General features: G+C 49.2%; 14 protein-coding genes across 14 annotated transcripts; 8 read left to right on the top strand and 6 right to left on the bottom strand.

Moving 5' to 3' along the window:
- Window positions 1-591: 591 nt before the first annotated feature.
- N7525_006147 (uncharacterized protein) lies at window positions 592-2,217 on the top strand (the record flags this gene model as incomplete). Its single annotated transcript, XM_002564034.2, has 2 exons — window positions 592-879; window positions 931-2,217. The coding sequence occupies 2 exons, from the start codon at window positions 592-594 to the stop codon at window positions 2,215-2,217; spliced, it is 1,575 nt and encodes a 524-aa protein (XP_002564080.2).
- Window positions 2,218-2,422: 205 nt separating this feature from the next.
- Window positions 2,423-3,172, bottom strand: N7525_006146 (uncharacterized protein; the record flags this gene model as incomplete). Its single annotated transcript, XM_002564035.1, has 3 exons — window positions 2,423-2,832; window positions 2,895-3,107; window positions 3,160-3,172. The coding sequence occupies 3 exons, from the start codon at window positions 3,170-3,172 to the stop codon at window positions 2,423-2,425; spliced, it is 636 nt and encodes a 211-aa protein (XP_002564081.1).
- Window positions 3,173-3,700: 528 nt separating this feature from the next.
- On the bottom strand, window positions 3,701-4,840 carry lcp5 (small subunit rRNA maturation protein LCP5; the record flags this gene model as incomplete). Its single annotated transcript, XM_002564036.1, has 1 exon — window positions 3,701-4,840. The coding sequence occupies one exon, from the start codon at window positions 4,838-4,840 to the stop codon at window positions 3,701-3,703; it is 1,140 nt and encodes a 379-aa protein (XP_002564082.1).
- Window positions 4,841-5,202: 362 nt separating this feature from the next.
- On the top strand, window positions 5,203-7,320 carry N7525_006144 (transmembrane 9 family protein; the record flags this gene model as incomplete). Its single annotated transcript, XM_002564037.2, has 4 exons — window positions 5,203-6,304; window positions 6,359-6,696; window positions 6,761-7,196; window positions 7,253-7,320. 4 exons carry the CDS (start codon window positions 5,203-5,205, stop codon window positions 7,318-7,320), a joined length of 1,944 nt encoding a protein of 647 aa, XP_002564083.2.
- A 537-nt stretch (window positions 7,321-7,857) lies between these two features.
- Window positions 7,858-8,772, top strand: N7525_006143 (EF-hand domain-containing protein; the record flags this gene model as incomplete). Its single annotated transcript, XM_002564038.1, has 4 exons — window positions 7,858-7,868; window positions 8,077-8,162; window positions 8,243-8,538; window positions 8,593-8,772. The coding sequence occupies 4 exons, from the start codon at window positions 7,858-7,860 to the stop codon at window positions 8,770-8,772; spliced, it is 573 nt and encodes a 190-aa protein (XP_002564084.1).
- Window positions 8,773-9,546: 774 nt separating this feature from the next.
- N7525_006142 (putative kinesin family protein (KinA)) lies at window positions 9,547-12,571 on the bottom strand (the record flags this gene model as incomplete). Its single annotated transcript, XM_061213625.1, has 5 exons — window positions 9,547-9,775; window positions 9,838-12,263; window positions 12,318-12,412; window positions 12,482-12,507; window positions 12,567-12,571. 5 exons carry the CDS (start codon window positions 12,569-12,571, stop codon window positions 9,547-9,549), a joined length of 2,781 nt encoding a protein of 926 aa, XP_061070646.1.
- Window positions 12,572-13,387: 816 nt separating this feature from the next.
- On the bottom strand, window positions 13,388-14,153 carry ubc2 (E2 ubiquitin-conjugating protein RAD6; the record flags this gene model as incomplete). Its single annotated transcript, XM_002564040.2, has 4 exons — window positions 14,104-14,153; window positions 13,865-13,929; window positions 13,575-13,799; window positions 13,388-13,514 (listed from the first exon to the last, which is right to left on the bottom strand). Exons 1-4 carry the CDS (start codon window positions 14,143-14,145, stop codon window positions 13,388-13,390), a joined length of 459 nt encoding a protein of 152 aa, XP_002564086.1. The 5' UTR covers window positions 14,146-14,153.
- A 500-nt stretch (window positions 14,154-14,653) lies between these two features.
- Window positions 14,654-16,051, top strand: N7525_006140 (thiolase family protein; the record flags this gene model as incomplete). Its single annotated transcript, XM_002564041.1, has 3 exons — window positions 14,654-14,800; window positions 14,858-15,802; window positions 15,851-16,051. The coding sequence occupies 3 exons, from the start codon at window positions 14,654-14,656 to the stop codon at window positions 16,049-16,051; spliced, it is 1,293 nt and encodes a 430-aa protein (XP_002564087.1).
- Window positions 16,052-16,651: 600 nt separating this feature from the next.
- N7525_006139 (uncharacterized protein) lies at window positions 16,652-19,032 on the top strand (the record flags this gene model as incomplete). Its single annotated transcript, XM_061213624.1, has 5 exons — window positions 16,652-16,759; window positions 16,810-17,727; window positions 17,789-17,978; window positions 18,030-18,776; window positions 18,836-19,032. The coding sequence occupies 5 exons, from the start codon at window positions 16,652-16,654 to the stop codon at window positions 19,030-19,032; spliced, it is 2,160 nt and encodes a 719-aa protein (XP_061070645.1).
- Window positions 19,033-19,189: 157 nt separating this feature from the next.
- On the bottom strand, window positions 19,190-20,711 carry N7525_006138 (chitobiosyldiphosphodolichol beta-1,4 mannosyltransferase; the record flags this gene model as incomplete). Its single annotated transcript, XM_002564043.1, has 3 exons — window positions 19,190-20,134; window positions 20,205-20,401; window positions 20,465-20,711. 3 exons carry the CDS (start codon window positions 20,709-20,711, stop codon window positions 19,190-19,192), a joined length of 1,389 nt encoding a protein of 462 aa, XP_002564089.1.
- A 451-nt stretch (window positions 20,712-21,162) lies between these two features.
- N7525_006137 (metal cation transporter MSC2) lies at window positions 21,163-23,936 on the top strand (the record flags this gene model as incomplete). Its single annotated transcript, XM_061213623.1, has 5 exons — window positions 21,163-21,569; window positions 21,620-22,379; window positions 22,462-22,769; window positions 22,825-23,043; window positions 23,093-23,936. 5 exons carry the CDS (start codon window positions 21,163-21,165, stop codon window positions 23,934-23,936), a joined length of 2,538 nt encoding a protein of 845 aa, XP_061070644.1.
- Window positions 23,937-24,238: 302 nt separating this feature from the next.
- N7525_006136 (uncharacterized protein) lies at window positions 24,239-24,529 on the top strand (the record flags this gene model as incomplete). Its single annotated transcript, XM_061213622.1, has 1 exon — window positions 24,239-24,529. The coding sequence occupies one exon, from the start codon at window positions 24,239-24,241 to the stop codon at window positions 24,527-24,529; it is 291 nt and encodes a 96-aa protein (XP_061070643.1).
- A 193-nt stretch (window positions 24,530-24,722) lies between these two features.
- On the top strand, window positions 24,723-25,967 carry N7525_006135 (uncharacterized protein; the record flags this gene model as incomplete). The annotated part of the gene is made up of 1 exon (XM_002564045.1): window positions 24,723-25,967. The coding sequence occupies one exon, from the start codon at window positions 24,723-24,725 to the stop codon at window positions 25,965-25,967; it is 1,245 nt and encodes a 414-aa protein (XP_002564091.1).
- Window positions 25,968-26,483: 516 nt separating this feature from the next.
- On the bottom strand, window positions 26,484-27,206 carry N7525_006134 (uncharacterized protein; the record flags this gene model as incomplete). Its single annotated transcript, XM_061213621.1, has 1 exon — window positions 26,484-27,206. The coding sequence occupies one exon, from the start codon at window positions 27,204-27,206 to the stop codon at window positions 26,484-26,486; it is 723 nt and encodes a 240-aa protein (XP_061070642.1).
- Window positions 27,207-27,299: the final 93 nt, after the last annotated feature.

Genomic DNA, 27,299 nt, shown 5'->3' with positions numbered 1-27,299 from the left:
AATTTATAGGTCATAGGTAGTATTATCATGTACTCTTGAATGTGATTGATATGGTTTGAATCACAGATAATGATTATCTTGTCATTTAATAGGCGTAGGTATCCCAAACGGATGATGTATATAGCCCTCGGAGAGGGGATATTCAAATATCGTCTTACGATCACACAAGTCCCTCTGGATTACTTATAGTCAAAGTACATACAACATATGCTATGTTTTTGATTCCTGTCAAAATTATAGGTGCACTATGTATGTACCCAGTACGATATTGTAAATATTGTAAATCACACCTTGTTAAAGTCGATATTGGTCGAACGGGCAGCAATTTCACATGAAACTTCCTTGGAGACCTTTAGAGTCAATCAAGCAAGTCCATAGATGATGTTATAGTATAATTATAGTATAATATCATATGTTATAGTACGTGCTAGATGTCTCCTCTCTTCCCAGACAGGTTTCCTCCTATGATGTCATCTAACTGTACCCATATCACATGTAAAAGGTAACGTCACAGGGAATTGGAAGTACAAATATTCTCAATGTTGATTCTTTTCTTTCTTAATTGTTCCAATTCCTCATTTAACAAAAATCATGGGTTCTGAGTCCATTATCTTGGCGCTCTCGGCCTTCATCCGGCATCCATTCGTAGAGACCTTTACCTGGCTCTACTTGGCTATGCAAGCGGTGTTGGTTTACGTCTTTTCGCCTATACCCCCGCCCCCTACCGCTCAGAATGCAAATCTTCCTAGAAAGAGAGTCGCAGTCATTGGCGCAGGCTTGACCGGTGTGTCATCGGCTGCCCACTGCGTTGGCAATGGCTTCGATGTCCAATTGTTCGAATCGAGACCCAAAGAACAGGGATTGGGAGGCATCTGGAGTGTCAGTTCTACTTTGCCTTTAGTTAAAGCACTTCTACTAATACCCTTATAGAGAGTCAATTCCACCTCCGCACTACAAGTCCACAGCGTCATGTACCGTTTCCATCCTTCCGTCCGGTTCGACAGCGCGTATCCCACCCAGCAGCAGATCAAAGAGCAAATCGTTGATGTCTGGAAGAGATATGACCTGGAAAGACGCACGGTCTTTGAGACTAAAGTCAAATCTGTGAAAAAGACCAAGAATGGCCAGTGGATCATCAACAATGACGAAGAGCAGTATGGCCGCTTCGACGGCATCTTGGCCACAGTGGGCGTTTGTGGAGATCCTAAGATGCCACCGCTGCCTAGCCAGGAAAGATTCAAGGGCCAAATCTACCACTCCTCTGAGTTGGATGGCAAAAACGCCAAAGGCAAAAAGGTACTCATTGTGGGAGGCGGCGCTAGCGCCATTGAAGCTTTGGAGTTCGCCGTCAAGAACGGAGCTGCCGAGATTGACGTTCTTTCTCGCTCCGATAAATGGATCATCCCCCGCAACATACTCGTGCAGTCTCTGCTAGCGTGCAATATCTTCGGCCAGGAAACCTCACTCTCGTGGATCCCCGAATGGTTGCTGCGCAAGTTTTTCTATCGTGATCTTCAAGACATTGCGCCGTCAGACAAAGGAATCTTTACCGGAACTCCGATGGCCAATGACGAGTTGTTTAACCAGATCCGCGAGGGCAAAGCTCACTGGCTACGGGGTGACATCGTTTCTGTGGAAGAGAAGGGTGTGATGTTCAATTATCGATCCAAGGGTGTCCCTAAGGGAGGACCTGGCCACGAGAAATTGGTTGAGGGAGATATTATCGTCATGGCAACTGGTTTTAAACGGCCTTCACTGACCTTTTTGCCCGATGAGTGTTTCGATGAACCCTACGGTCCGCCTAGTTGGTATCTTCAAGTCTTCCCACCCAAGTACCCGGATATTTGCGCAAACAACAGCACCTACGTCGATGCGATTGGTACAGTGGGCAATATGCATATTGGAATATACACGCGATTCCTGCTTATGTTCTTGACCGACCCATTGACCAGACCTACTGAAGGGTGGATGAAGACCTGGATCGACTTCACTAGGTTCATGAAGCGTCTGGCACCCACGGGAGCATTTGACTTCTTCACCTATGCTGAACTGATCTACTGGTACTTCTTCGTCCTTGTCGTCAACCCGTTCCGCTGGAAGTGGGCGTTGTTCGTGTTCTTTGGTATTGGTCGTGGCTTGCCCTTGAGGTTCGTGGAACAAGAGAACTCGTTCCGCAGGGAGCTGAAAAAACAACGCAAGTCAAAGAAAGCTCAGTAGACTGGCTTAATATGATACTTGCCCAATGTTACGGGGGATGCATGTACAGTGGAAGTTAAGAAGGTCATCATAATTGAAACGTGATACTTTATTCGTCATTATGGCCTGGAAGACTAGTGTTAAAAAAACATATGTATTGTATGTATATCAAGACATAGCGCTTAAATTCAACGATATCCACCTGAAGATTGAAAATTTCCTCCCATTATTGCCCTTTGATTTCTGGAATCTTCTTCCCCATGTCGTAGGCCAAATTGCCCCCTCGCAAAAAGTGAGCAGGGATATAATGCTGCTCTTCCAGCCACAGTATAGGCCATAGCAAAGTCACACCCAGGAGACAGAAAAGGGTTGCAATGAGATGCCAACCAAAAATAATCCAATACCCGATATGCGGCATGAGGAACTTGACGAACTCTGATGTTTGATACAGATCTTCTTGCTTAGAAATATAGTAAAGCTTGTGGTCGCCATTGGTCGTAGTATCGCTCTTGTCCGAATCGTACGTCAGGTCCAAGACCGTAGTAAGAGTCACCGGAGCAACGTGGAATGGAACAAGCCAAATGGAAAAGATCTGTGACATATTCACATAGAGCTTGAGCTTATCCTCATCAAATGCTGGAGGATGGTCAGAGTTTGTTGTCAAAATTATGCTGTCCATGACCTTGAGGAGTCCGTACCAATTGAATGAATCTCTAACTCGATCCGGGGTGACATGATCTTATACCATTGGAATATCTTTGAGACCCACCATCTGCTACCTTCAAAGTTGGGCACTCGGCAGAATGGGTGAACAAATGATGCATTGTTGGTGAAATACCGCTTGAGGACGGTTTCTTGTAAAGACGGCGTGGACTGTGTCAGACTCCGGATAACGGTTGGTATATCGGCCACTATAGGGATGAGCAGGAGATAAATATATATGAAATCGAATTGACAACGCACCTGGGTTTTCCATTGTGATCAAAAAGCTTCAACGGTGTTGGAAAGAAAAGAAACGAAAGATATCGAGAGTTGGTCCTGAGGGACACAATGACGTCATCTGGGCCTATCCTCGGGGTTTAACATGTGAACTGCATTTGGGCCTAGTCACAGCAAGTTGGAAGCTATCCAGTTGAATACCTTCTTCTTAAATAAGTGATTTCTTTCGATCGATACCACATGCTCTGTGGAGGCCATATCGAGCATCATATTTTTGCTACTCCGGAAGGAGCTTGCCAGATGCCGGTGTTTATCGGCATGCCGAGTCATTATATTCCGGCGGTAAGGTATAAAATATACACATACACATACACATACACATACACATACACAGCCCTAGACCAAATTGATCCGGTGGAATTATATCCTCGAATGTATGTCGTAGAATCTAGATACAGGTATGCATTGGTCAAAATGGACCTTGGGTAATCAAGTAAACTCCAAAGTGATTGAATTCCAGAAAGAAACGCCTTTGAACATGGAGGTTGCCCGCTGCAACCACTTTTTACCGCTTCCAGCTGTCAACCTTCTTTCGTCGCTTGTCGAAGATCTGACCCATGCCAACACCATCACCGCGTTGCCCGTCCTCGTTGCGGACTCGCTTCCGACTCTTCTCGAGTGCGGCTCCATTGCTTTTGCTTCTCCGGGTGAGACGTTCAATGTTATCTGCGCCCTCATTGAGCCCCTTCCATTCATCACCACCGTACGTGGTATCCTTTCCACGACCCCGTTTGGCCAATTCCTTCTTAGTCTCCTTCGGCAATCGGACGAAGTTGGTCTCTTCGTAGGTGGTACGCTCTGCCTCGCGCTCTCGGTCCTTCTTTGACTTAACCGTTCGGCCACCATCAATGATTGTGCTGCCGATACTGGGCTCAGCCATGGGTGCGGAGGACATTTCAGCGCTAACAAATTCGTCGATGACGTTGGATCGGATCGGTCTGCGGTCCTGGCGTTCGCGACGTTCCGTCGTAGGCAAGGAAGTTGGCATGATCCTCGGGGGACGATAAATGCCATCCCCGGGTCCTTCGACGGCACCCTTGGAGGGTTGGGCCTTCTTCTGCTCGGCCACTCCCCTGGAGAAGGCAGAAACATTAGGTCGGTACGCCATTTCATCAATGTCCTCTTCCTCCTCGCTGCCGCTCGCATCTTCGTCCTCATCCGATGAGGCTTCGCTGCCTGATGTCGCGGCTTTGCGGCTTTTCTTGGTCTTGACCGGCTGAACCTTCTCTGCCCGCTCCGCATCCTCTGCAGCCTTAATGACCTTATCCACCTGATACTTCAATCGTCCTTCCAAAGGACGGACACCACGTTCGAGGAATACGCGAAGCTCAATCAATTTCTTGCGAATATCATCTTCGAGGGAGTTGTCCGTAGATTGACTGTTCCCTTTCGGAGTTTGTTTCGCCGACACATTTCGCAGTTGGAAAATGATCAGGAACACAAGATTTTGCAAGTAGGAGAGGAGAATTTCGCTCTTGGTGTCGAGGAGAGATATGCCGTCTTGGGGAGGCTCGATCGTGACATCGGAAGGCACATCCTTGTGTGGCTTGGGTAGAGAGGAGGCAGTTGTCGACAGACAAGTATTCAGAGTCTCAAGTAATGTCGATAGGCTTTGAGGGCGTGCAGGCGCCTGTGCTGAAGCCATGATTGAGAGTCGATGACTTGTAGAGAACAATAGTTCGCGAACAAAAAAAATTGGCCGCTTCGACGATAACACCAGTCACGTGTGATAATAATAAGGCACCAAGGCACTAACAAGACATCCTTAGATCGTCATTGCCAGTCTGTCACTCGCAGTTTGGTATTTTGGCACTTTACCTCCTTCGAGTATCGCGAGTTTCTCACAGATGAGAACCGTGGTTCTCGCTTTCTAGGGTAGCTTCTTGCTGTGAACAACCCCCCGTTTTCTTTCACGATCGCCCACCGATACCCAAGCTCTACTCCTATCCTCCCAAACAAACAATTGAGGTTGATTCCAGGCTTCCAAATTCTATAGAGACACCCAACATGCGGTTCACCGATCGAGCCTTTCTTCTTTCCTCGACTCTACTAGCAATCCCTTCCTTGACTACGGCCTTTTATCTGCCAGGTGTTGCACCGACCTCCTACGACGAAGGACAAGCAGTTCCGCTTTATGTCAACCACCTCACCCCCAGTCTCTCGCGAGATGATCAGCTTCATTCGGTCTTCTCATTTGACTACTACCATCCGGCTTTTGGGTTCTGCCGACCTGCAGACGGTCCTAAAGATGTGAGGGAATCCCTGGGGAGCATTCTATTCGGTGATCGGATCCGCACCTCGCCATTCGAGCTTCACATGGCAAAGAACGAGACGTGCAAATCGATATGTGCAGAGGCAAAATTTGATGCCCGCAGCGCAAAGTGGACCAATCGGCGAATAGCTCAGGGCTACAACATCAACTGGATTGTGGATGGGCTGCCAGCCGCGCAGTTGAACTATGATGGTGTTACCAAGACTAAATTCTACAACCCCGGTTTCTCTCTGGGTGAGCTAGATGACAATGGGCAGGCTCTGCTCAACAATCACTACGACATTGTGATTGATTATCATAAGGTGGGCTTTGGCGGCAAGGATAAATACCGCGTTGTTGGAGTGCTTGTCCAGCCTGAATCTCGCAAGGACTCCCGGAATTTAGAAGGTGGCGCCGCTGAATGTGGTACTCCGGGAAATGGTCTTACGCTCAACGAGGACGGGGAGACAACAGTCACCTGGACATATAGTGTGTACTGGAAGGAGTCCCCCACAGCCTGGGCTACCCGGTGGGATAAGTATCTTCATGTCTATGACCCCAAGATCCACTGGTTCTCGCTCATCAACTCGGCCGTCTTCGTGGTTTTTCTCGTCGGTATGGTCAGCATGATTCTAGTCCGCGCACTCAAGAAGGATATTGCTCGCTATAACAGGCTTGATTCGTTCAACCTCGAGGATTTGGACAGCACTTCGGCTGCGATCGAAGACGGAGTCCAGGAGGATTCTGGCTGGAAATTGGTCCATGGCGACGTCTTCCGGTGCCCCAAGTCTCCGTTGTTGCTGAGTGTGATGGTTGGCAATGGTGCCCAGCTATTTATGATGACCGGTGTGACTGTCGGTAGGTAGTCTAACTCACGCTCTTCTCCTCCTAGGTGCTAATCTTCCCTTGTAGCATTTGCGCTGCTTGGCCTCCTCTCTCCTTCCAACCGTGGATTCCTGGCTACTGCCATTCTCCTGATTTCCGCCCTTTTCGGTGGTATCGGCGGTTACGTGTCGGCGCGAGTGTATAAGACATTCGGAGGCGACGCTTGGAGGCGCAACATTATCATGACACCTCTGTTCATTCCTGGCATTGTATTTGGTACTTTCTTCACGCTGAATCTCTTTGTTTGGGCCAAGGGATCCAGCGGTGCCGTACCATTTGGAACTATGTTGGCACTGGTCTTGATCTGGTTTGTTATCAGCGTGCCCTTGAGCGTGGCAGGCAGCTGGTTGGGATTCAAGCAATCGGTACTGTTAAAATTCCACCCCCTATATCCAGACATTCAAGTGACTAACCACACCTTTCCAATAGCCGCTTGAGGGTCCTACCAAGACCAACCAAATCCCTCGGCAGGTTCCTCCGATGTCTGGTAGCCTGCGCACAATTCCGTCGATTCTGCTGACCGGAATTCTCCCCTTCGGTGCCATTTTTGTCGAGCTGTACTTCATTATGACCTCCCTCTGGACCAACAAGATCTACTACATGTTCGGGTTCCTGTTCCTCTGCTACGGCCTGATGATTATTACCTCTGCGGCTACCACTGTCTTGCTGGTGTATTTCTTGCTGTGTGCAGAGAACTACCGGTGGCACTGGCGCGCATTTATGGGTGCAGGTATGACCGGGGGATATGTATTTGTGAATGCGCTCATTTTCTGGGCGACACGGGTCAGCTTTGGTGGATTGACGGGGGCGGTGCTCTATGTGGGCTATTCGGCGTTGATCGCCTTCATTGTGTTCATTCTGACTGGTAGGTTCTTGTTCCTGTGTCTTCCGGATGGGCTTTCTTTGCTGACTTTTGTGCAGGTTCCATTGGTTTCTTTGCCAGTTGGGCATTCATCCACCGTATTTATGGCTCAATCAAGGTGGACTAAAGGACTTCCTATTGCTGTTTCTCACATTTTAGCCTCGCATTTTGGGGTCTTCACGAGAGAAGACTTCGCTTCTGTGTGTTTTTGTCCTTTTATTTCCTCTTCCAAAAGAAAAAGCCCCCATTGCTTGGAGAGGTCTACCTTGCAGATAGATAAATGTGTTTTGATATTGAGGAATGAAAGTCCACGGACTAGATGTATATACGCGATAATGAGATTGTCTTAATAGAAAAGTGCCAAGCCCCGGGATGTTCTGGACTTCCCCGTTCTCTCGCCACCTCCATCTTCAACCTTCTCTATCTTTAGAAGTGTACTTGTTTATTCTTGTTGCACTTGTTTCATCTTACATTGGGAACTCCCTTGCTTAGACTTACCTAGGTACTTCCCACTGGGCACTTAGCATTTACCAGCCACAACTCAGCCACACCCATCCCGCCTGTTTCTACCCCGCGTCATCACTCCGAGCCCATTGCAAGGCCCTCACTCCCAGATTTGGTTGGAACTTGGTCTTGATACTGTTCGAGAGGGATCATTTTGATCATGGGAAAGTCGTAAGTTTCTACTATCCTGTCACCCTCTTTGAAAATGGCGGTGGAACGGACCCCGTGGGTTTCAGATTGCGCATCACCTCGAGGGGGAGGAACAAGCCAGGACCAAACCCCCCCCCCCCCCCCCCCCCCCGGTACCTTCGATCTGAGGTCATGATGAATATCACGCGACCTGAATTCAGAGGATCCGCGTTGACCCCGTGTTCCGCAGTCAATCAAAGCTTTCGCCAACGCAGCTCGATGAGCTGCAAAGGGCAACACATTTCGATAAGAAGGAGCTACAACAATGGTACAAAGGTATGCAGATATGCAGATATGAGCCACATATCGGATACGAAAATGTTAAAGAGTGATAGCTGATATGTGGACATCTCTAGGATTCCTCAAGGACTGCCCGTCCGGTACCCTGACCAAGGAAGAATTCCAGAAAATCTACCGGCAGTTCTTCCCCTTCGGTGACCCGTCATCCTTTGCCAATTATGTCTTTCGCGTTTTCGACTCGGACAACAGTGGTATGATCGACTTCAAGGAGTTTATCTGCGCCCTGTCCGTGACTTCGCGGGGCAAGATGGAGGATAAGCTGGATTGGGCATTCCAATTGTACGATATTGATGGCGATGGAAAAATCACTTATGACGAAATGCTGGCCATTGTCGAGGCGATCTATAAGATGGTATGTACAATGGGGTTTTATGAAGATAGGCTCTAATAACTAACTGGAATACAGGTTGGATCCATGGTGAAACTCCCTGAGGACGAAGATACCCCGGAGAAGCGCGTACGGAAGATCTTCCGGATGATGGACAAGGATGAGAATGGCAGCCTCGACATCGAGGAGTTCAAAGAAGGCAGCAAACGGGACGAAACTATCGTCAGTGCCTTGTCGCTTTACGACGGATTGGTTTAGATTGTTGCTTGGGCGAATACTGGCGCAATGTGAGGCATTCTCTTTTGGACGGGCGAAGGGGATGCATTGCATATTCTCTTCTCATATTCTCTGTTTCTCTAGTTTACTTTTTTTTTATTTTTTTTTTTTTTTGGTCCTTGTCATCTTTTCGATTACCCCCCATGTCTTTTGTATATTTTGAGAGTACAACCTTCCAAAGGTCGGTAGTGAAAGTGTACGTATACAGTGTCTTATCAACTTAGATTTGGACTCTTGACTTTGATCGAACTGTGACTGTCTTTCTTCCAAATAAGGAACTATATCTTAAGGCAGACCCGGAAACTATGCGCTGACTTGGATGGGGATCGAATTCAATCCATTGTCTCGTATATAATAGTATGTGACATCAAAATCACTAAAGCCCCGCATACTACCAGCTCTTCTCCATTCTATCTGGAATTGATGTACAAGGGTATCGGGAAGACGCATGAGCCAGTCCTCGGCATGGGATCTAATGTACTGGAAAGAGAAATGCAAGGAAACATGGGGAAGAAAAATATGTATCAAAATCACATCAGAAACAAGAAAAAGCCTGCTGATCAGATGATCAAGGAAGAGACAGAAGAAACTCGTGAGACAGCGTAAAGAGGAATCAATATAGACCAATATCAGGATCAACCACATGCCAGTGAAAGAAGCACGAATTGCACGAGATCTGGGGTACACGGCAGACAACCATCAAGCCTCAGAAAGAGTTGTGCAAGGGACGAGCAGCTTTCTGACAGTGGGCTAGGATCATCGGCGATCAAAAAACCAACTGCTGCGCTTCCCGGTCGCTTCTTGTGATTGTATGCCCGCGACGTTCGCATTCGCCGGCCCGTCACCACCTCCGCGTAAAGGCTTCGCGATGCGTGACCCCCCAAAGCTAAAACTCGCATTCCCATCCATGCTCGGTAAGCCGCGGGTAGAACCTTGCTTCGCTGCTTCGAGGCGTTCCTTAACAGCGGTGAGTTGAGCTTCGAACCTATCAGGGTAGTTAGTATCGAGTACACTAAGCAAGATCCAAAGGAATGCATCAAGACATACCGGTGGTTGGCCTGGGTAAGTTTCTCTTGGCTCTCCTGGAGCAGGGCTTCCAGGCTGGCAATGCGCTCGTTTCTTGCAATTAATTTCCGCTCCGCGATTGCCACCTCCTTTTTCAAGCTGCTGTTTTGTTCCACGAGTTGACGCTGTACATGGGTTAATTGCTCGAGGTTGCGCTCCAAGAAGGCCATCTTCTTCTGCTGAGCCCGGTTGTTTGAGGATCGGAGGACGTTGTTGTACTGCTCTCGTGCGTCGTCCAGGGAGATTTCCAACTCGACAACACGTTCACAGCGGTTCTGAAGGTCACGCATGAGAGACTTCTTCATGGCATCGAATTCGGTGATCTGCTGCTGCAAAGTCTTGCTTGCGGCACCATTGGTGGACGTCCGGGACTGAGTATCGACAAGAGATTGTCGCAACTTGGTCAACTCCTCATCCTTGCGCAAAATGTCAGAACGAAGATCCTCTGCCGCTGCAGTATCGGCCTCCTTCTTTGTCACATAAACCTGCTCTAACCGTCCTCGAATCTCTTCCACATCGCCCTCGCCCAGGTTGCGCGTCAATAGACCCTCATACTCTCGTTGAAGGTCATCCAGTCTCTTTTCCAAATCTGCACGGCGGCTGTCCTGCAGCTCGCCAAAGTCACTTCGGTCGTTCACGGTCAGCTCGGCTTGTCGGATGAAGCCTTGCGCCTCGAGAAGATTCGTGCGAAGGTCAAGGATGTCGTCTGGTGCAATGACTTCTCCCTCGGAGCTGATTTGGTGTAGAGCATCGACGCGCTGGATGAGATCCTGCAGCTTGCGCTCGTTATCGGAGAACACATCACCACCGAGGTCGAACCCGGCCATCATCTTAGCCATCTTTTCACTCTTCTTCTTTTCCTTCTCATCAAGCGCCGCCGTGGTCTCCTTTGCCCTCATTCGGACATCCAGAAGCTGCTGCTTGACTTCATCTAACTCGCCTGTGAGTTCTGAATTGGCCTCCCGGAGGCCATCCATCGTAATGGTAGCCTCCTTGCTCTCATATGAGACCTTCTCGAGCTGCATGCGGAGCTCGTTGACTTCTGTACCCAAGCGCTCATTATCTTTGCCGGTTCGTGCGCCATTCTCCTTCATAGACCTAAGCTCGTCGCGTGCCTCGCGGAGGCTGCGCTCCACGTTGACAATGTGCGACTCCTTCTCTGAGAGCTGGTCTTGGAATTCATTCTCACGGCGCAAGAATTCCTCGCGCTCATCCTTCTCCAGTACCAGGCTAGGAGTGCTGGACCTATCTCCAACCCGTGAATCTGGGCGCGGGGTTTCTGAACGCGCAGTCTCCTGTAAACGCGAGGGCGTACCTGGACGTGGAGCGCGGGCTTCAGTCTTCGCGGCACTGACAATTTCGCTTCCTCGCGCGGGGGTCCATTGGTCCTTGGGGACGCTATCGCCGCTACGCCACATGCTGATTTCGCCCTCAAGCGCTGAAATGTAGCTTTCGAAATTCGTCATTTGGCTTTGCGCCTTGCGCAGCAGCAGCTTCATCTCCGAGGAGCTCAGTTCTGCGTTGACCTTGGCCTTATTCTTAATGGCCTTGGCGCGCACACCGAAACGCAAGGTTGAGATTGTTTCGGCATCGTTGTAGCTGCTGGGCGAACAGTTGATAATCAAGGTCGTCCGGGAGTTACCACCGAGGGATTCTTGGAGAATTCGAGTGAGTTTGGAGTCACGGTAAGGAATGTGTGTCGATTTGCCGTCGGTCAGTGCGTTGATGACCATTCCTAGCGCACTTAAACTCTTGTTGATCTTCTTGGCCTCCTCCAGAGTCTGGCCACTTGCGCCGGTCTTGCCGACCTTTTCGCTACCAGCTAAATCAACCAAAAACAATTGGCCACTCTTGGCGGACCCAGTCTCGACATTTTTCTGGGTGACAGTGATAACGAAGATGGAGTGGGAGCGAGAGGATTCCTGGTTCATATTGGTTGCAGAGACGGCGCGTGCTGCTCCTCCCCGGCGCATGACTTCGTAGACCTCCTGCACGCTGGATACGTATACTTCCAGCAATCCTTTGACGTAAACCCCGCGAGCTTTCTCCTCGTGGACTGGTAAGTTGTCGTTTTGAGGCACGAGTAAATCACGGATCCGCTCCATGTAAATTTCCATATAGCTGACCCGTACGGTATACTCGATGTTGCTCGGGCTAGTCAGGATGCTGGCGAAGATTTGCTCGATCATGCGTGGAATGATACCTTTCCCTATCTCATCATCGATGTCGGAACCCATCATCGTATATGATTTTCCGGCACCAGTCTGACCATAGGCAAAAACTGTTCCGTTATATCCGTTCAGAATATCATCCACGGTCGGTCGGATAGAGAAGTCAAAGATGTCGTTTTGCGCGGTGTCCATAGGAAACACCCGATCAAAGGTGAAGGCCCCTGTGCCCTCTCGGGACTAGAATATTTGTCAGTATAGCCCTCACAGTTTCTGGGTTAAGTTTGGGCTCACGTTGATGCTGCATGACTCTTCATTCTCGAATTCGACGATGGGCTTACCCCCAGAGGCCAATTCAACCTTGTTCTGCGGACGGAACCTTGCAACCACTATATATATGCAATCAGTACCAGTCCTAGTAAAACGTACTTTGGTTCATAGTGCCAGTCTTTGCATACCCTTGATGGTGTTCGACCCCGCGGACCTGAGGAACCATATCAATTAGTGATGACACACGTATGATACGGCAGAGCATGTACTCACGCCATATTTGTAGAGTGTGACTTGGATATGACACGCGCAAGCTAGAAGATAGACCCCGAGAAGGGGTAGGTGGGCCTCGGAGTTCGTCAGAGGCGTTTCAAATGGGAACTCGTCTGTTGCGGTGTAGTGGCTCGGAGGAGGGGTGGTTGAGGATCAGGGGTCCACGTGCACCGTGGACCAAAACACTCAAGGAATGAAGGAAAAGACAAATCAACAACCAGGCCGCAAAGAAAGGACGGCCAATCTAAGAAGACCTACAACGGGAGTTTGCAGGGGAGGGGGTTGACGCGAAAGAGTGGGATTTCAACTGTTGACACTCACCCCGTTTGGGCTTACCGCCCCCGGACTCGGATATGCAACCCCCTGCAGATAAGCTTAAGGTATATGTAGGGAACTATACAAGGAAATAATTACATGTAGGATATAGTTGTACCTCTGGTTTACTTGCATGCCCATTTATATTCTCTACAATGCATATATCAAAGTACCGGAGAGCAAGGTTTGCGGGAAACAGGCTAATACACTAAAAACAATGAGACTATGTAATATTGTAAAACTCGCCGGATATGACCTCGCGAAGTATGAAGAACCATGAAACTAGAGATCTCGAAAAAAGGGAAGAAAAGAAAAGAAAAGGATAAAGATAAAAGATGAGAAGGAAATAAAGACGTCAAAAAAAGGGAGAAGAAAGAATACACAACCTGAATGAATAAGATACCAAGCGCCAGTAACCCCATGCTGTGCAGACCAAACAGCCAAGCTGTTGTGCTCATTCGTAAGAATGTCAGGCCATCGAAATTGGCTGAGCATATTTGATTTGCTCAATTGTCCTCCCAGCTTTTCTCGACCGTCTCTCGCACTCGCTTGGTGTACTCTTTGCGGTTGTCTTTGTAGAGGTTCGAGGCCTCAACGTTGGCCGGAGATGAGGTGTTGGGGTCATTCAAAAGACTAGAATCGACAATCTATTAGCATCTGTATAGCGATCTTTCATAACCAAGCCCACCCTACCTTTGGATACTAGTAAGAATAGCCGCCACATCGTATGTCGGACTCCAGCGGTTCTGCAGAATATCAAGACAGAGCTCGCCAGTTCCATACACATTGGGATGGAACATTTGGCTTATAAATTTCACGCCCGGGGGCTTGTTGGGGTATTGTTCTTCGAAGTTCATGACCAGGCGGAATGTGCCATCTTCGAACGGCGTGTCGGCGGGGCCGATGATGACGGCATTCCTGACATTTCATCAGAACCATTGCCAAGAACAAGAACTTCAAAGCATAATGCGGAAGAAACATACCATGTCATGACATTATCAGCGACTGGAGATGCAGAGACGCCAGCTGGAGGATCGGTTTGCATGCGCTGCAAGTATGGAAATGTTAGCGGAGGCGAATCATCTTGGACACAGAACACCGAGGAAAAAGTTAAAAAGCAAATTAGACGCAACGGCAATATATGGATGGCTTCAAATGAGACCATTTATGGATATTGCAGAGAATTCATAAACCAAGGCGAGGTGATGATATTGACGCGTACCTTGAAGTCCCGCATAAGACGACGGCGGGCGGATGTAGACATGACAGAACAATCGGGGAAGGCGTAAAGTGATTAAAATGGGTTGCTAAAGCCGCGTGTATGTAGCTGCGGATAGGTCTTTGCAAGGGCAGCCAGGAGAGAAGGAAATAGAGGAGAGGGGAAGGAGAGGAAACCTGAAAGGTCATTGATACGGTAGGCTATATGCAGCGAAGCGATGGAGGGGGAGATCGGAAGAAATATCCCAATGGAGAAATAAACCGAAAGGGGTTAGACCGAAGTTGAGAGAGCTCCGGCTCCGGGGAGCTCCTGACTCAGCGTTTATTATGTCATCGATGGATACCGCCCGGGCGGGGCCACGGCGACCGCCTTGGGGACCGCCTTGGGACCTCGGTTCAAGCGGAGTGGCGGTTATAGGCGGTTATACGGGCGGATGAATCCCGATAAGCACATGCATGAGCATTCCTCAGCTCTTCGTCCTTAACTCTCATCTCATAACTCTTCTACTCTTCAATACTGTCAAATTACCAGTCACTTCTATCTTGAATATACCATGATTTCCCCAGGCTTGTCTGCTCGTCTCCCCAAGCGGGCATTCCCCGCATTTCGCGCCCAGCGACAGTTCAGCTCCGCACGCCCGACTTGTAAGGAGATTCAGGAAGCTTACATTTTGAGTGCGTCTCGGACACCGACAGCAAAGGTATGTGTACCTCGATAAATGTCTTGAGGAGTAATTTACTAACTTCCGGTTGACCAGTTCAATGGTTCCTTTGCTTCCGTATCAGCACCTGAGCTCGGCGCTGTTGCAATCAAATCCGCCCTAGATAAATCTAAGGTACCGGTTGAGAAGATTACGGATGTATATATGGGAAATGTGTTGCAGGGTTCAGTAGGCCAGGCGCCCGCCCGTCAGGCCTCTATTTTTGCCGGTCTCCCTTCCACTATCGAAGCTACAACAATCAACAAGGTCTGCGCTTCTGGCTTGAAGGCTGTGGCACTTGCCGCACAAAACATTCAACTTGGCCTAGCAGAAGCACAGGTGGCTGGTGGTATGGAGAACATGACTCGTGTCCCTTATTATATGGCACGTGCTAGCCAATTGCCCCCCTTTGGTGAGATTAAGCTAGAGGATGGTCTCATCAAGGATGGTCTATGGGATGTTTACAACAAGTTCCACATGGGTATCTGCGCCGAACATACTGCGAAGAATTATGACATCTCCCGGGAGGACCAGGATTTATATGCCATTCAGTCATATGAGCGGGCCCAGGAGGCATGGAAGGAGAGCAAGTTTGCCGATGAAATTGCCGCAGTTACTGTGAAAGGTAAGAAAGGAGATACCATTGTCGAACGGGATGAAGGCTTCGAAAACCTGCGTGCCGATAAGTTGAAGACCCTGAAACCCGCCTTCCTACGAGATGGGACTGGTACCGTAACCGCTGGCAACGCATCTACCATGAATGATGGAGCATCTGCTCTAATCCTGGGCAGCAAAGATCTCGCTCGCGAATATGGCGTTGGCAGCCGTGTCTTGGCCCGTATCGTTTCTACAGCCGATGCCGCCATCGACCCTGTCGACTTCCCAGTGGCCCCTGCCAAAGCAGTCCCGATTGCGCTGGAACGTGCCGGTATCACCAAGGATCAAGTGGCGGTATGGGAATTCAACGAGGCTTTCGCAGCTGTCATCAAAGCCAATGAAAAGGTCAGTACCGTATTTGTCTCACTTCCACATCAGATCTAACTCGCCTAGATTCTCGGTTTGCAAAACGCCCAAGTCAACATGCTCGGAGGCGCTATCTCTCTCGGCCACGCTCTTGGCAGCTCAGGCTCGCGTATTCTCGTCACCTTGCTCCACCAATTACAGCCCGGCGAGTATGGAGTGGCTGCGATCTGCAACGGCGGTGGTGCTGCGACTGCGATGGTTGTGCAGAGATTGGATCGGGTGGATTGATTCCACCAAAAATAGTGCACTGTCTCCGGTGGCATGTTATGACTGATACACTCAAATGGGCAATGCGAGCTTGGATATCATCCCGTGTAGCAGGAACGTGTACATATGTACCTTTTCTGCTATTTGGAATAGCAGGTTGGCCGAATTCTATATATTTACTTGGAGCTTTTGCTTTGGAGGTTCTTTTTTGTATAAACTCTTGGCGTGCTTTTTTCCAGCCTTTCTATGGAAATACATAGTTAGTGTGCATCGCCCTCTGGCCCTCTCGCCCTCTTTTCTCCTTTTCCTCTCTTAGGTTGACTACATATCTTCACAAGGCCTTTAATATATACTTCCCTATTAGTCTCATCTTACAATCATTTTCGCTAATCGCCCGTTTCGCAACTCAAAAATGATCCTCGAAGTAGTTAACTAGTTAGCTAGTTGTTATTCTTCGGGTCTCTTGTTGTTGCCTGATTCTTCAGGAATCAACCGAGCAGAATGCGACCCCAAGCAAAAGCAGACCTCTGGCTTCTCTTCTTCATATATCTTCATATTGCAACTCGCGATCCCTTTATTTACCAATAATGTCGGCGTAGCAAAGATCCATTATATGACGCCATGTTGAACCCTGTGGCCCTATCATTATCTCCATCCTGTCATGACGCCATTTCTTGGTCCACGGACGGCGAGCTTGCTATCGCTGCGGGTGAATACTTTCAAATCCTGGTATGTATCTAATTATCTGATGGGTTAAAAAGTAACTGACGTTTTGACAGACACCCAAAAAAGGCAGGGATGAGGAGTCTGCCCCCAACTCAACCCAAGATTGGCTCATGACTCGTGTTAGAGCCAACTTGTTTACGAACTCTGAATGGCCGACCTATCTTCCGGGGAATCGAGATGAGTTTTCGGTCGCTGCAGACCTTTCAGAAAGCAATGTCGTGGGTCTGGCTTGGTCACCAGCAGGACTAGGCAAATACCGACGTAGTGTCCTGGCCGTGCTGACATCGAATCTGGTACTGTCGCTCTGGGAGCCCATTGGCCTTAAGAAGCAATGGACTAGGGTTGCCGTCGCCAATCATGTATTTTGGTCACAGCTTCAGCCATCGCAGGACCCAAATAGCCATGGCTTTCGGAAGGTTAACATTCGGTCTTTCACCTGGTGCGAGTCTTTGAAGCCTTCAACGCCTTCTGCAGGCTCTTCCTTTCCACATTCCCACGAAAGTCGCTGGGGAATTCCACTGCTAACGGTGGTGAATGACTTCAATGAAGTCATGCTGGTGCGGGTCCGCAGATCAGACCCAACGAATAGCCCTTCCAAGCCTTATGATCTTCAGATTCTGGCGCGTCACTCTCTGAAGAACCCAGAAACGGAGGAAAGTCCGTTATGCTCTGGATCGCTCTTTGGGAAGGAAATCAAAGACAGACAACGTACTACTGCGCTTTCCTGTGGTCCGTGGCAGATTTCACCCGCGACGCGCCCAGGCAACTTTGGCTGCGCAGTCGCCATGATAGCTGCTGTATGCGGAACGCAGCTTCGGCTAATGAAACTCGAAGTCAGTCTGGAAAGCTCGCTCGGGGAAACCTCACAACAGTACACGTTAGTCACAGATTTGATAGAGCATCCTTTGGACCAGTTGAATGAGGAATGGGCGTATCACAACATTGCTGGTCCCCTTAGATGGCTCCATACCGTACGCTCAATCTCTTATACCCATGCTAAAATGGGCCGTTTCGCTAATAAAAACCCACTAGAGATCATCCACAACCATTGCTCTGGTAGCGGGCGCCATGGCAGGTTTTATCGCCATATCCATGCCCCACGCTACGTACACGGGTAGCGTTACCAATTCTGATGCCTTCGGATTCCGCGATTACCCTGTCCATGAGCCAGAGACTGAGGACAACAAGGCCCACCAAGCAAGGCACCTAGAGCCGATTTCTGGTATGATATACAATATCTACAAGGCCTTTCAGCACCGCTGACCCACTATAGCAATGCTCACTTCCACGAGTGAACAAGGCGACAAATGTAAACTCCAAATAGGTACACTCGGTGGCATTGGTTTAGTTGCAGAACTTCACCAACTTCCAAGTGACGGCGCTCTGCAACAGCCACAATGGAAACGCATGATTGAAGAATTCCAGGATGACTATGACTTGGAACACGACTTAGGGGGAATGTCAGTCTCGAGGATTTGGGGACTCGCAGCCTATCGCAACATGACTGCGGCTATCTTCACTTCACATCCCACGGACATGATCGAGTATCGCATCACCTCTGATGACAGGTCTATGATTGTCTTTTCACAGGAGGGTGAACCCACGAGAGACACACAAACCCTGTTTGACGCGCGCATGCCCGATGGTCAACCCTCCGACCTCATCCAGACTGGAGAAGTGATACGTTTCGTGCTACCTGGTGAAGATGGCAATATTGAACCTGACACGGAGAGCCAACGCCTGATTTATGCCGTTGCCTGTCGTGCCATTGTGGGTGAAGAGGACAAGTCACTTCGACTTCAGGCGCGGCGGTCTCTAGAGCGTCTGGCAGTAGTAGCAGGCGCGGATCTGAGGGATGAGATTTCTAAATGCGACGGCCATCCTGCCCCTATATCTGCGAGATCTATAGATCAAGTCACTGGCCCAGGCGGTCACATTTACGAGAAGTGCGAAGTTTGTGATGCGGGAATTGGGTGGCCCTCGGCCCAGTTGGCGCAGTGCGCTAATGGCCATATTTGGGGTAAGTTACCTTGTGGTTCAAATTTGCTAGTAACATGTTGACATTTTTCCGTCATATAGAACGATGCGGATTGTCCTTCCTTGCCATTCAAGAGCCTGGGGTATCCAAGTATTGTTCTGTCTGTCGCAAAGAAGCCCTCGACGAAGAGCTTGTGGCATGCATGCGTGAGGGAAAACAAGGTCGGGCATTCGATGCTCTCTTTGAGACGTTCGATATCTGCTTGCACTGCGCAGCAAAATTCCAGGCCAGTTACTAGATGTCCTTGAATAGCACTTGCAATGATAACAGAATGTCTCCTTGACGGCTAGCGGCTGCAGAAAGGACGAAATCCGTATTTACCTGAAAATGTAATACGATTATTGCATATAACGATTCCAAAGGATACTCATATCCACGTCATTAGAGTGAGCTATCTATGTCAGTCCAATAAGGGACCCCGCGATAGGATTCCATTCGTCGTCCCATCGCCGAGAGCTCTCTTTTTGGGCGCCTAGGCGAAGACTCTCCAATTTGTCGCTCTTACCGAACAGCTCGACAAGGTGCCCAGCCAACTCCTTCGAACTTCCAAAGCCCAACCCATTAACACCCTCAGTGACTAACTCGGGCCATGCTTCGAAACGATCCCATCCAACAACAGGGAGGCCAGCCCCGAACATATCTACAACCTTCATGGGGAGATCTACCCCACTGCTGCTAGTATGGAGACTGACCCCTAGAGATGCGGATGCCAATAGCCGGGCATATTCTGGTACACTCAGCCACGCAGTTCGAATTGTGACTTTCTGTAGCTTGCTGGCCTTTTCAAGAGCGGCAATCTGGCCCAAATACATTTCCTTTTGTGGGCCCTTCCCTGTAATGATGGCCAAAACCTCAGGGAGGTGAGGTTGCACTGTCGTGGCTAGTTCAGAGTACCGAAGAAGTGCATCGATGAGGACCGAGAAATCTTCATCCGCGGTCCATGAGGTTGAGCTGACCAGAACCCGGAGAGATCCTGCTTTCAAAGCAGAATGGAATTCTTTAGTTTCCGGTAATGTTGTGAGGAAATCCGTCCGTGCATTGGGATCGAGGATAGGATTGAAATGGCTGGCAGGGCGGTCGTGTAGTGGCAGGACAGGGACTGGAAGGTTGAAATCCTTCTTGAGAACGGATGCCATGGCATTGGTGACGCAAAAATGAGCCGAAGCAGATTTGCAAAATACCTTCTCATACCACATCGACATTTTCACCAAGGGATGGGTTTGGCCGAGCTTCAACGCGAGTATGGAATATCCAAAATTATGCCAATCAATAATCAGCCTTGTTTGCCGCAAGAAACAAACAAGAGACGCTATAGCCAGTGTAGGAATAGAAGGCGGGTTCTTTTTATTATTGCAAGAGCGAGTCAGCACATCGAATGAGTATCGAGGAATATCCTTTTCAGGAACATACCTGAACCAAAAGCCACCGGGACGGTTTTGTAGTATATGCGAGACACTTCCAGAGACAAACAATCTGGAATAGCACCTTCAAGGGCCCATAAATTGTAAATAGAAGCTTGTTACTGGTTTGTAGGAGAGCGGGATGAGAGCGAAGCGGAACAATCGAGATGCTGGGGTGAGATATGATATCAGGATGAGGATCGGATTCTGTTTCATATATGGTAGTTAGCGATCTTATGTTGCACTCTCTGTCAAGAGATTTATACTGACCGTTATACCCAATAATTACCACCTCCCCGCCATGTTTCGCAATACTCAATGCATGATACTGCATGCGCGGGCTTCGGCCAATGTCGCCAAGAACGAGGATTTGGACACATGTCTTGTGCCTTTTTGCGGCATGAGGTCTTGAGGGAGACCCTGCTTGTGCTGGCTGATATTGCGAAGGAAGTAACAGGATCAACACAGTGAGGGCGCTAGACAGGCAGAACACTATGCTGATAAGGGTCTCGATCATGATGGCAATTGCACTTCAAATGTTTCACTCATGGTATTGATCAGCTTCCAATCACATAGATAGTCCTTTAAAAGCAAAACAGAAGGTGGAATATCAGCAGTTCATTGTTGTGAATGCGTCTGCGGCCCCGTTCGAAACATCTGGATTCAATGTTCGATACGTAATCTGATAAGGCTTCACGTGATTCCCCTTATGGGAACCTTGGGGAAAGACGGGCTTTTCCCCGGAGACAGTGGCGATCTGTTTAAGCCTGTGCTGGCACTCACTTTCCCAATTATATTATTCCCTTTGCTTATCCTCCCCGTGTTATTCCGCAATGCTGTATTTGCTGATAATCTGCCCGCTATTCTGACCTCACTCCCGCTCCACCCTCGATATCTTGGCAGTGCCCCATCTCCTATCCTGCCTGCTGGACCTCCCAGTTGCTGCGCATCGTCAGCATCTGAAGATCATGTCGACGGGGGCACCGTCACCCAGTGTGGATCTCACACAGTCCTCCAATGGGCACAATCATAATCATGGTCATAGTCGCAGTCGTGGCCATCGATCCAACCGCTGGGCGCAACCTCCACCTCCGCTCTCACAACCAGCTGATGCCAGCCTCCCTGAACACCCGGAACCAATCAATGCTGTGAACTCGAGCTATTCATATGGACATACATCCCAAACGTCAAGCCACAGTCACCATACGCACTCGCACTCCCACTCGCACTCCAGTACACACCACGGTCATAACCATAGTGTGTCATCTCTTCACAATGATGTGCTAGATGACCACCATTTGAAAGATTTCACCGGCGTTTATGGAATGTTATCTACGGATACCACTATACAGGCAGACTATAGTTCAGAGAAGATGTATGTGGGCTAGAGTGTGGTTGAGGAGTAAAAGCTGACCCTAATTTCAGCCACGAGATTTTGACTAGTACACTCATCGTGCTGCCGTGGGTTGTGTTTTCTTGGTACCAGAGGCAGGATGTCCAAAGCCCAAAGCTATCCGGCGAAGGTATACCTGGTACGACAGCAAGTATTCCTATCGGACAAGTTGGTCAAAAGACCTGCCTTTTGACAGCGATCACCCTCACCCTCTTCGGCTTTGGTCAAATTATACGGACCAACCACCAAAAGGCTGGCTCATTCACACTAGCTTCCGTTAATTTGCCGAAACTAAATGTGAAGAGTGTCCAAGCCTCGTTTTCACAAATTACCTCCGTGGCACTGCCAATATTTGCAGCACTTCAGCTCGGAGGCTTTTTGGTTGCATTTGCGCTGCTCCTCGCGGCAGCATCAGGGGTCCCATCCATCATCAACAAGGCCTCGCGTACCCAAGAGAAATACAGTCGAAAGATCCTATCCGTTGCCCTGCTAGTCACGGTTATTGTATCGAGTTTCCTTGGGCTGAACCACCCTTGGGACGTATCTCCAGTTATTGGATATGCCGCCTTATTAGGATCCGTGTTTGTTGCACCTCCCCCTTTCCCCTCCCTTCGTCACAATGGACCTATCCCTGAGCCAGGGCTCGTTGCTGCACAGAGCAAGGCTTCACGCCCGGTCTACTCCTCCGCTGTGGTCACAACTGATGCACCACTGGCCGTTGTATCCGGGTGCTCCCTTGCACTTCTGACCATCCTTTTCAACCGAGGATTTGCCTTCAGCGTCTCGGAACTGGTTTATCTCCTTATTCCTACGGGGATCCTTGCTACTTCTCTTATGATTTCCCTGCCCTCTAGCCTCCGCTCCCCCAAAAAAGACCGGACTTGCCATTTGCGCCGGAGCCGCAGCTTTCCTTTGTTCCCCACATGCCCAGGATGACTTGCTCATGGTTTATGCCACACGTGGTATCTTGGCCACGGCCTCTTTCTTCGCTTCTCGAAGGGATGATATGCATTTGCATCTGGATGCGCATGTGCATAACCACACTCACAGCCATTCACGTTCACATACTACATCCGAATCCTCCCAAGTATCAAAGTGGCTTCTTCACAAAAGCGAACCGTACCCGTTGCTGTATAGCATTCTCAAGGAGAAGGATTCCCGTAGCATCTTCTACTTTATGTGGTAAGTTATGAAATCTAAAAGCCATCATTCTTGGCTTGCCGCTAACATTTTGCAGCCTGAATTTCACTTTTATGCTTGTTCAATTATCATATGGGTTCCTGACTGGATCACTGGGACTGCTTAGTGACAGCATTCACATGTTTTTCGATTGTCTTGCGCTTGTTGTTGGTTTATGTGCCGCCGTTATGAGCAAGTGGCCCCCGAACGCTCGATTCCCCTACGGCTATGGCAAAGTTGATACTTTGTCAGGATTTGCTAATGGGATTTTCCTTATGTGAGTCTTATCAAAGCGGCGGGGGGTGCCAAATTCTAACAATATACAGGATTATCAGCGTGGAGATCATTTATGAAGCGGTGGAACGCCTCTCATCGGGGAGTGAGATGCATCGTCTTGGTGAGCTATTGATCGTCAGCATTGCTGGCCTTGCAGTCAACTTGGTCGGAATCTTCAGCTTCGAGCACGGTCATGCTCATCACGGCCATGATCACGGTCACGATCATTCCCATGGCAATGAGAATATGCACGGCATCTTCTTGCACATTCTTGCCGATACGCTTGGTTCAGTGGCGGTGGTCATTTCAACCATTCTCGTCCATTACTCCGGTTGGGCCGGCTACGACCCATTGGCATCATGCTTCATCGCCATATTGATCTTCGCCTCGGCCGTTCCTTTAGTTAGCAGCACGGCCAAGACACTGCTACTCACTATGCCAGCCGACACTGAATATAATCTCCGGGAAACACTAGCGGGAGTCAGCACTTTGAGAGGTGTGGTTAGTTATACGGTACCCAAGTTCTGGCTCGATGATACGGGAGCGGTGTCTTCCGGGCATAGTCATTCCCATGGTGAGCATCACCATGGTCATAGCCATAGCCAACACCATCATGGTCATGATCATGAACCACACCACGACCACGACCACGACCACCATGATCACACCCACCATGACCATGATCACGATCATAATCACGAACATGGACATGAGAAAAATTCCCAGAACATTTTCGGGGTGATCCACGTTGTCGCTTCTCGGGGCGCAGATTTGGAAGATGTACGTCAGCGGACCGTCGACTTCCTTCGAGAGAAAAACATGGATACTCTCGTCCAAGTTGAGCGTGACGGAGATGCACGCTGCTGGTGTAGTGGCGGAAACAAGGGCTTTTGATTAGTGAAAACTATGTTTCGCCCATCAACTACTCTCAAAAGAGAGCCAAGATTTACGGTGCGTTTAATATCGCTTTGCCCCGATGTCTGTATCTCTCTTGTACAGATAGGATTGGATCGGTTCGCCGAAGCATTACACCAATCAACAGCACATAGTTTTCTCCACGGCGTTCATAGGAAGTGGAAAGCATATACTTCGATTTCAATTACGAAAGTCCTTTATTGCATCACATGTAGGCGACATTTATCTTTTTCAGGGGGTGAGACTTGTACAACCCATTTCTCGACAACCGTTTCTCGGTCATGGCCCCGAATGGCCCCGAATGGATATGCTTGCTCGGCGCCCTACATTTCTCAGGCAAATGGGGTGCAGCCCTGTCGGTGTCTCTTGGGCCAGATCTCCATGAATTGCGACAAGATGCTCATTCGGGTCACACAATCACATTGAACCTCGGCACATGGAAAGTCCAGGTCTACCTGTTGTGCTATTCCAACAAGACCCGTTCTATCTTGGAGGTTCCCACCCTCGGACAACTTGAGGCCACTGGCAACTTGTCGGGCTACAGCTCTAGAAAAATAACCTCCAGCATCTAAAAGTGTACATTTGGACAAATGTAAGAGTGACATTGGATCCTGTCCTACCACTGGACTTCCAGGGTCCAAAGGATGTTACGGCTATATACCTTCCGACATTATCCCAACAGCCATTCTTTCGTGTCATTTGCCTAATGCCTCTATAGAGACATTGACTACTCCCTACCCCCGAATATCCTGCCCAGACTATTCAATGTCATCAACTTCTGCAAAAGCAACATATGCCGACGAAGTCGTGCGAGGAGGATATGCGAAGATATTCGAGGGCCATACAGCCTTTCTCACCGGAGCGACTGGTTGCTTGGGAGGTTGTCTCCTGTACAAGCTAGCTTTGCAACTACCAACTCGCAAGGTTTTCGCCTTGGTTCGAGGGAACTCCCAGCAGGCTATTAGAAAGTTGAGAGAATCGATGCCAAATCATGCACAGGCTATTTTATCCACGGGGAAAGTCGAGTTTGTGATTGGAGATATGAAAACGGTGAACTTTGGTATTGAAACTGCTATCCTTCGACAACTTCAAGATCAAGTGACGCTGGTCATTCATGCAGCAGCGAAAATCAAGCTCGAAGGTCCCATTCGTGATGCACTCGAAAGCAATTGCCTCCCTGCGTTGGAAATGGCACGAATTGCCTCGGAATTCCGGCGCCTGAAACTCTTCATCCAGATCTCTACATCATACGTCAATAGTCATCTTCCCGATGGCACAGTTTTAGAGCGGATATACCCCTTGGGAGGTGAAGAAGATCCAGAGGAAGAGCTGGCATCCGTCTTGACGCTCGGCACATCACCGCACGACGGCAAATTTTCGTCTACCTACACCCAGGCCAAGCATCTAATGGAACGTCTACTGCTCAGTCGCTTTCCTCGTCTTCCAATTCTACTGCTTCGGCCAACAATCTTCGGTCCTGCGTTCAGACACCCCTACTCGCTATATGGATCCGAGGACTCCACGCCTCTCACCAAATTTACTAGGCTCTGGTTCTCCGATCGGGGTAGCACACAAGTTTGGCATGCCACAGAAGGCTATAAAACAGGCACCAATATCCTGGACGAGATCCCCGTTGACCTCGTAGCAAACGCATGTCTATTACATGCCGCAGCACGAACGACGGGCATTGTCCAGGTTGGTTCCCAGCTCTATCACTCGTTTACCTTCGACGATGTCTTCCGAATCGGCCTAGAGAACTCGACGCCTGCAGCTCAACGAGATTTTCCAAAAATCGTCTTCACCGAAGATCGCAGCACACCACAGTGCTTCCTTGCTGAGTTGATTCAAGTAGGAACTCGTAACTGGTTGTTCGATTGCGGACGATCCTACTGGCTCAAGCAGGTGAGCGGGCCATTGAGCATGCAGGTGTGCAAGCATGAGGCAGATGCTCTAAATTTGATACGGACTCACGATGTCCTCGGGCCTAGAAAGGAGAAAGCTCGGATATGAAAAATGAGTCACAGTGAGACTGGAGAGTGCAGACTGGCCAGAATACTCGTAACCTTCGTGATTTTCGAAATAAATGAGAAATATGAGCTTCGTATAGTCCGCCGGTGCTACGCCTTATCATAATATACCTTCCTAAATTTATCTTTAGTGGGTTCATCCTAGAGAGGGGAAACCCTCTTGATGGTAGTAGTCAGTTCAAATAAGCTGAGTCTACATTGCATTAACTGTAGGTCCACCCGTGGGGGGAACATGGGGTGGTTTTTGATACAAGGACTGGCCCGAGTCGACCCAAGGCAATGAAGTAATGCTCGGCAAGTAAAGAAGTGAACAGAAGTCTCAGACAAACCCGCAATAACAGTAACAAACCTGAGCTAAATCGAAAATTATCCGCTCGGACTGACTACTAGCCTGCTTCGACCAGCGATTTTGGAGGCTAAAACAACAAGAGACTCAGCAGCCAACAGCTCAAAGATAGGAACGACGCTCTCCATCTCCTTTGAAAGCCAATTTCTGAACTCAAGCGAAGCTCATATCGCGGGGTACAAGATGCGTTCTTCCGCCATCCCAAATCGATCCATGATGAAACTTTTTTTCTTCGCGTTGCCCACGGTGACAAAGATGTCCGCGACAGGCAGCTGGCTCATTTCGACGAAGGCCTGATCCGACCCACCTGTGGCGGCGTGGATCAAGATGGTCTCGCCTCTGCGTAGGGGCGCGATATTGTTTCATGAGTGGTAGCGCGGCCGCTGTCTCGAAGGACATAAAATCGGGAATGCGTGCCGCCAGCCTAGCGTCCAGCCGTAACCTCGTACAGAAGGACCCTGAACTCAAGCGCATGGCCCGATCCCCAACCCGAAGACCGTGAGGGTCAATCACGACGTCACCAGCCACAGCCGAAACGATTCCACTGCACTCACAACCCAGGTCATTTGCCTGGATCTGACCCATGGCCATCATGACGTCCTTGAAATTGATACCCGCCGCCTTGACCTCGACCTCGACCTTCCCATTCTCCAGATGACGAGCAGTACGCTCGTCTGGCGCGAAGTGAAGACTGTCCAGCAGTCCAGGCGTATCCACAAGACCAGAGCAGCCCACTTTGTCCAGCCGCTGTAGTGATGGTGTCGCCTTGGACCCTCGCGTCCTACTTCCAGACTGCAGATTCTCCCTAGCACCGACGTCCTCGACTAGCCGCGGTACTCGAAGAACGTCATTCCGCTCAATAAAACCTGATTCCATAACCTCGTTGCCACTGGCGCTTGCAAATATATAGACTATATCAGCAGAGAGTATGATCTTATTCTTAATCAGAATCAAATATGAAGGAACTTG

Source organism: Penicillium rubens, assembly GCF_028828025.1.
Source record: "Penicillium rubens strain IBT 27055 chromosome Unknown utg000002l_segment0_segment0, whole genome shotgun sequence".
In the NCBI taxonomy this organism is placed as follows: Eukaryota; Fungi; Ascomycota; class Eurotiomycetes; order Eurotiales; family Aspergillaceae; genus Penicillium; species Penicillium rubens.
This window is presented reverse-complemented; position numbering and strand designations above follow the sequence as displayed.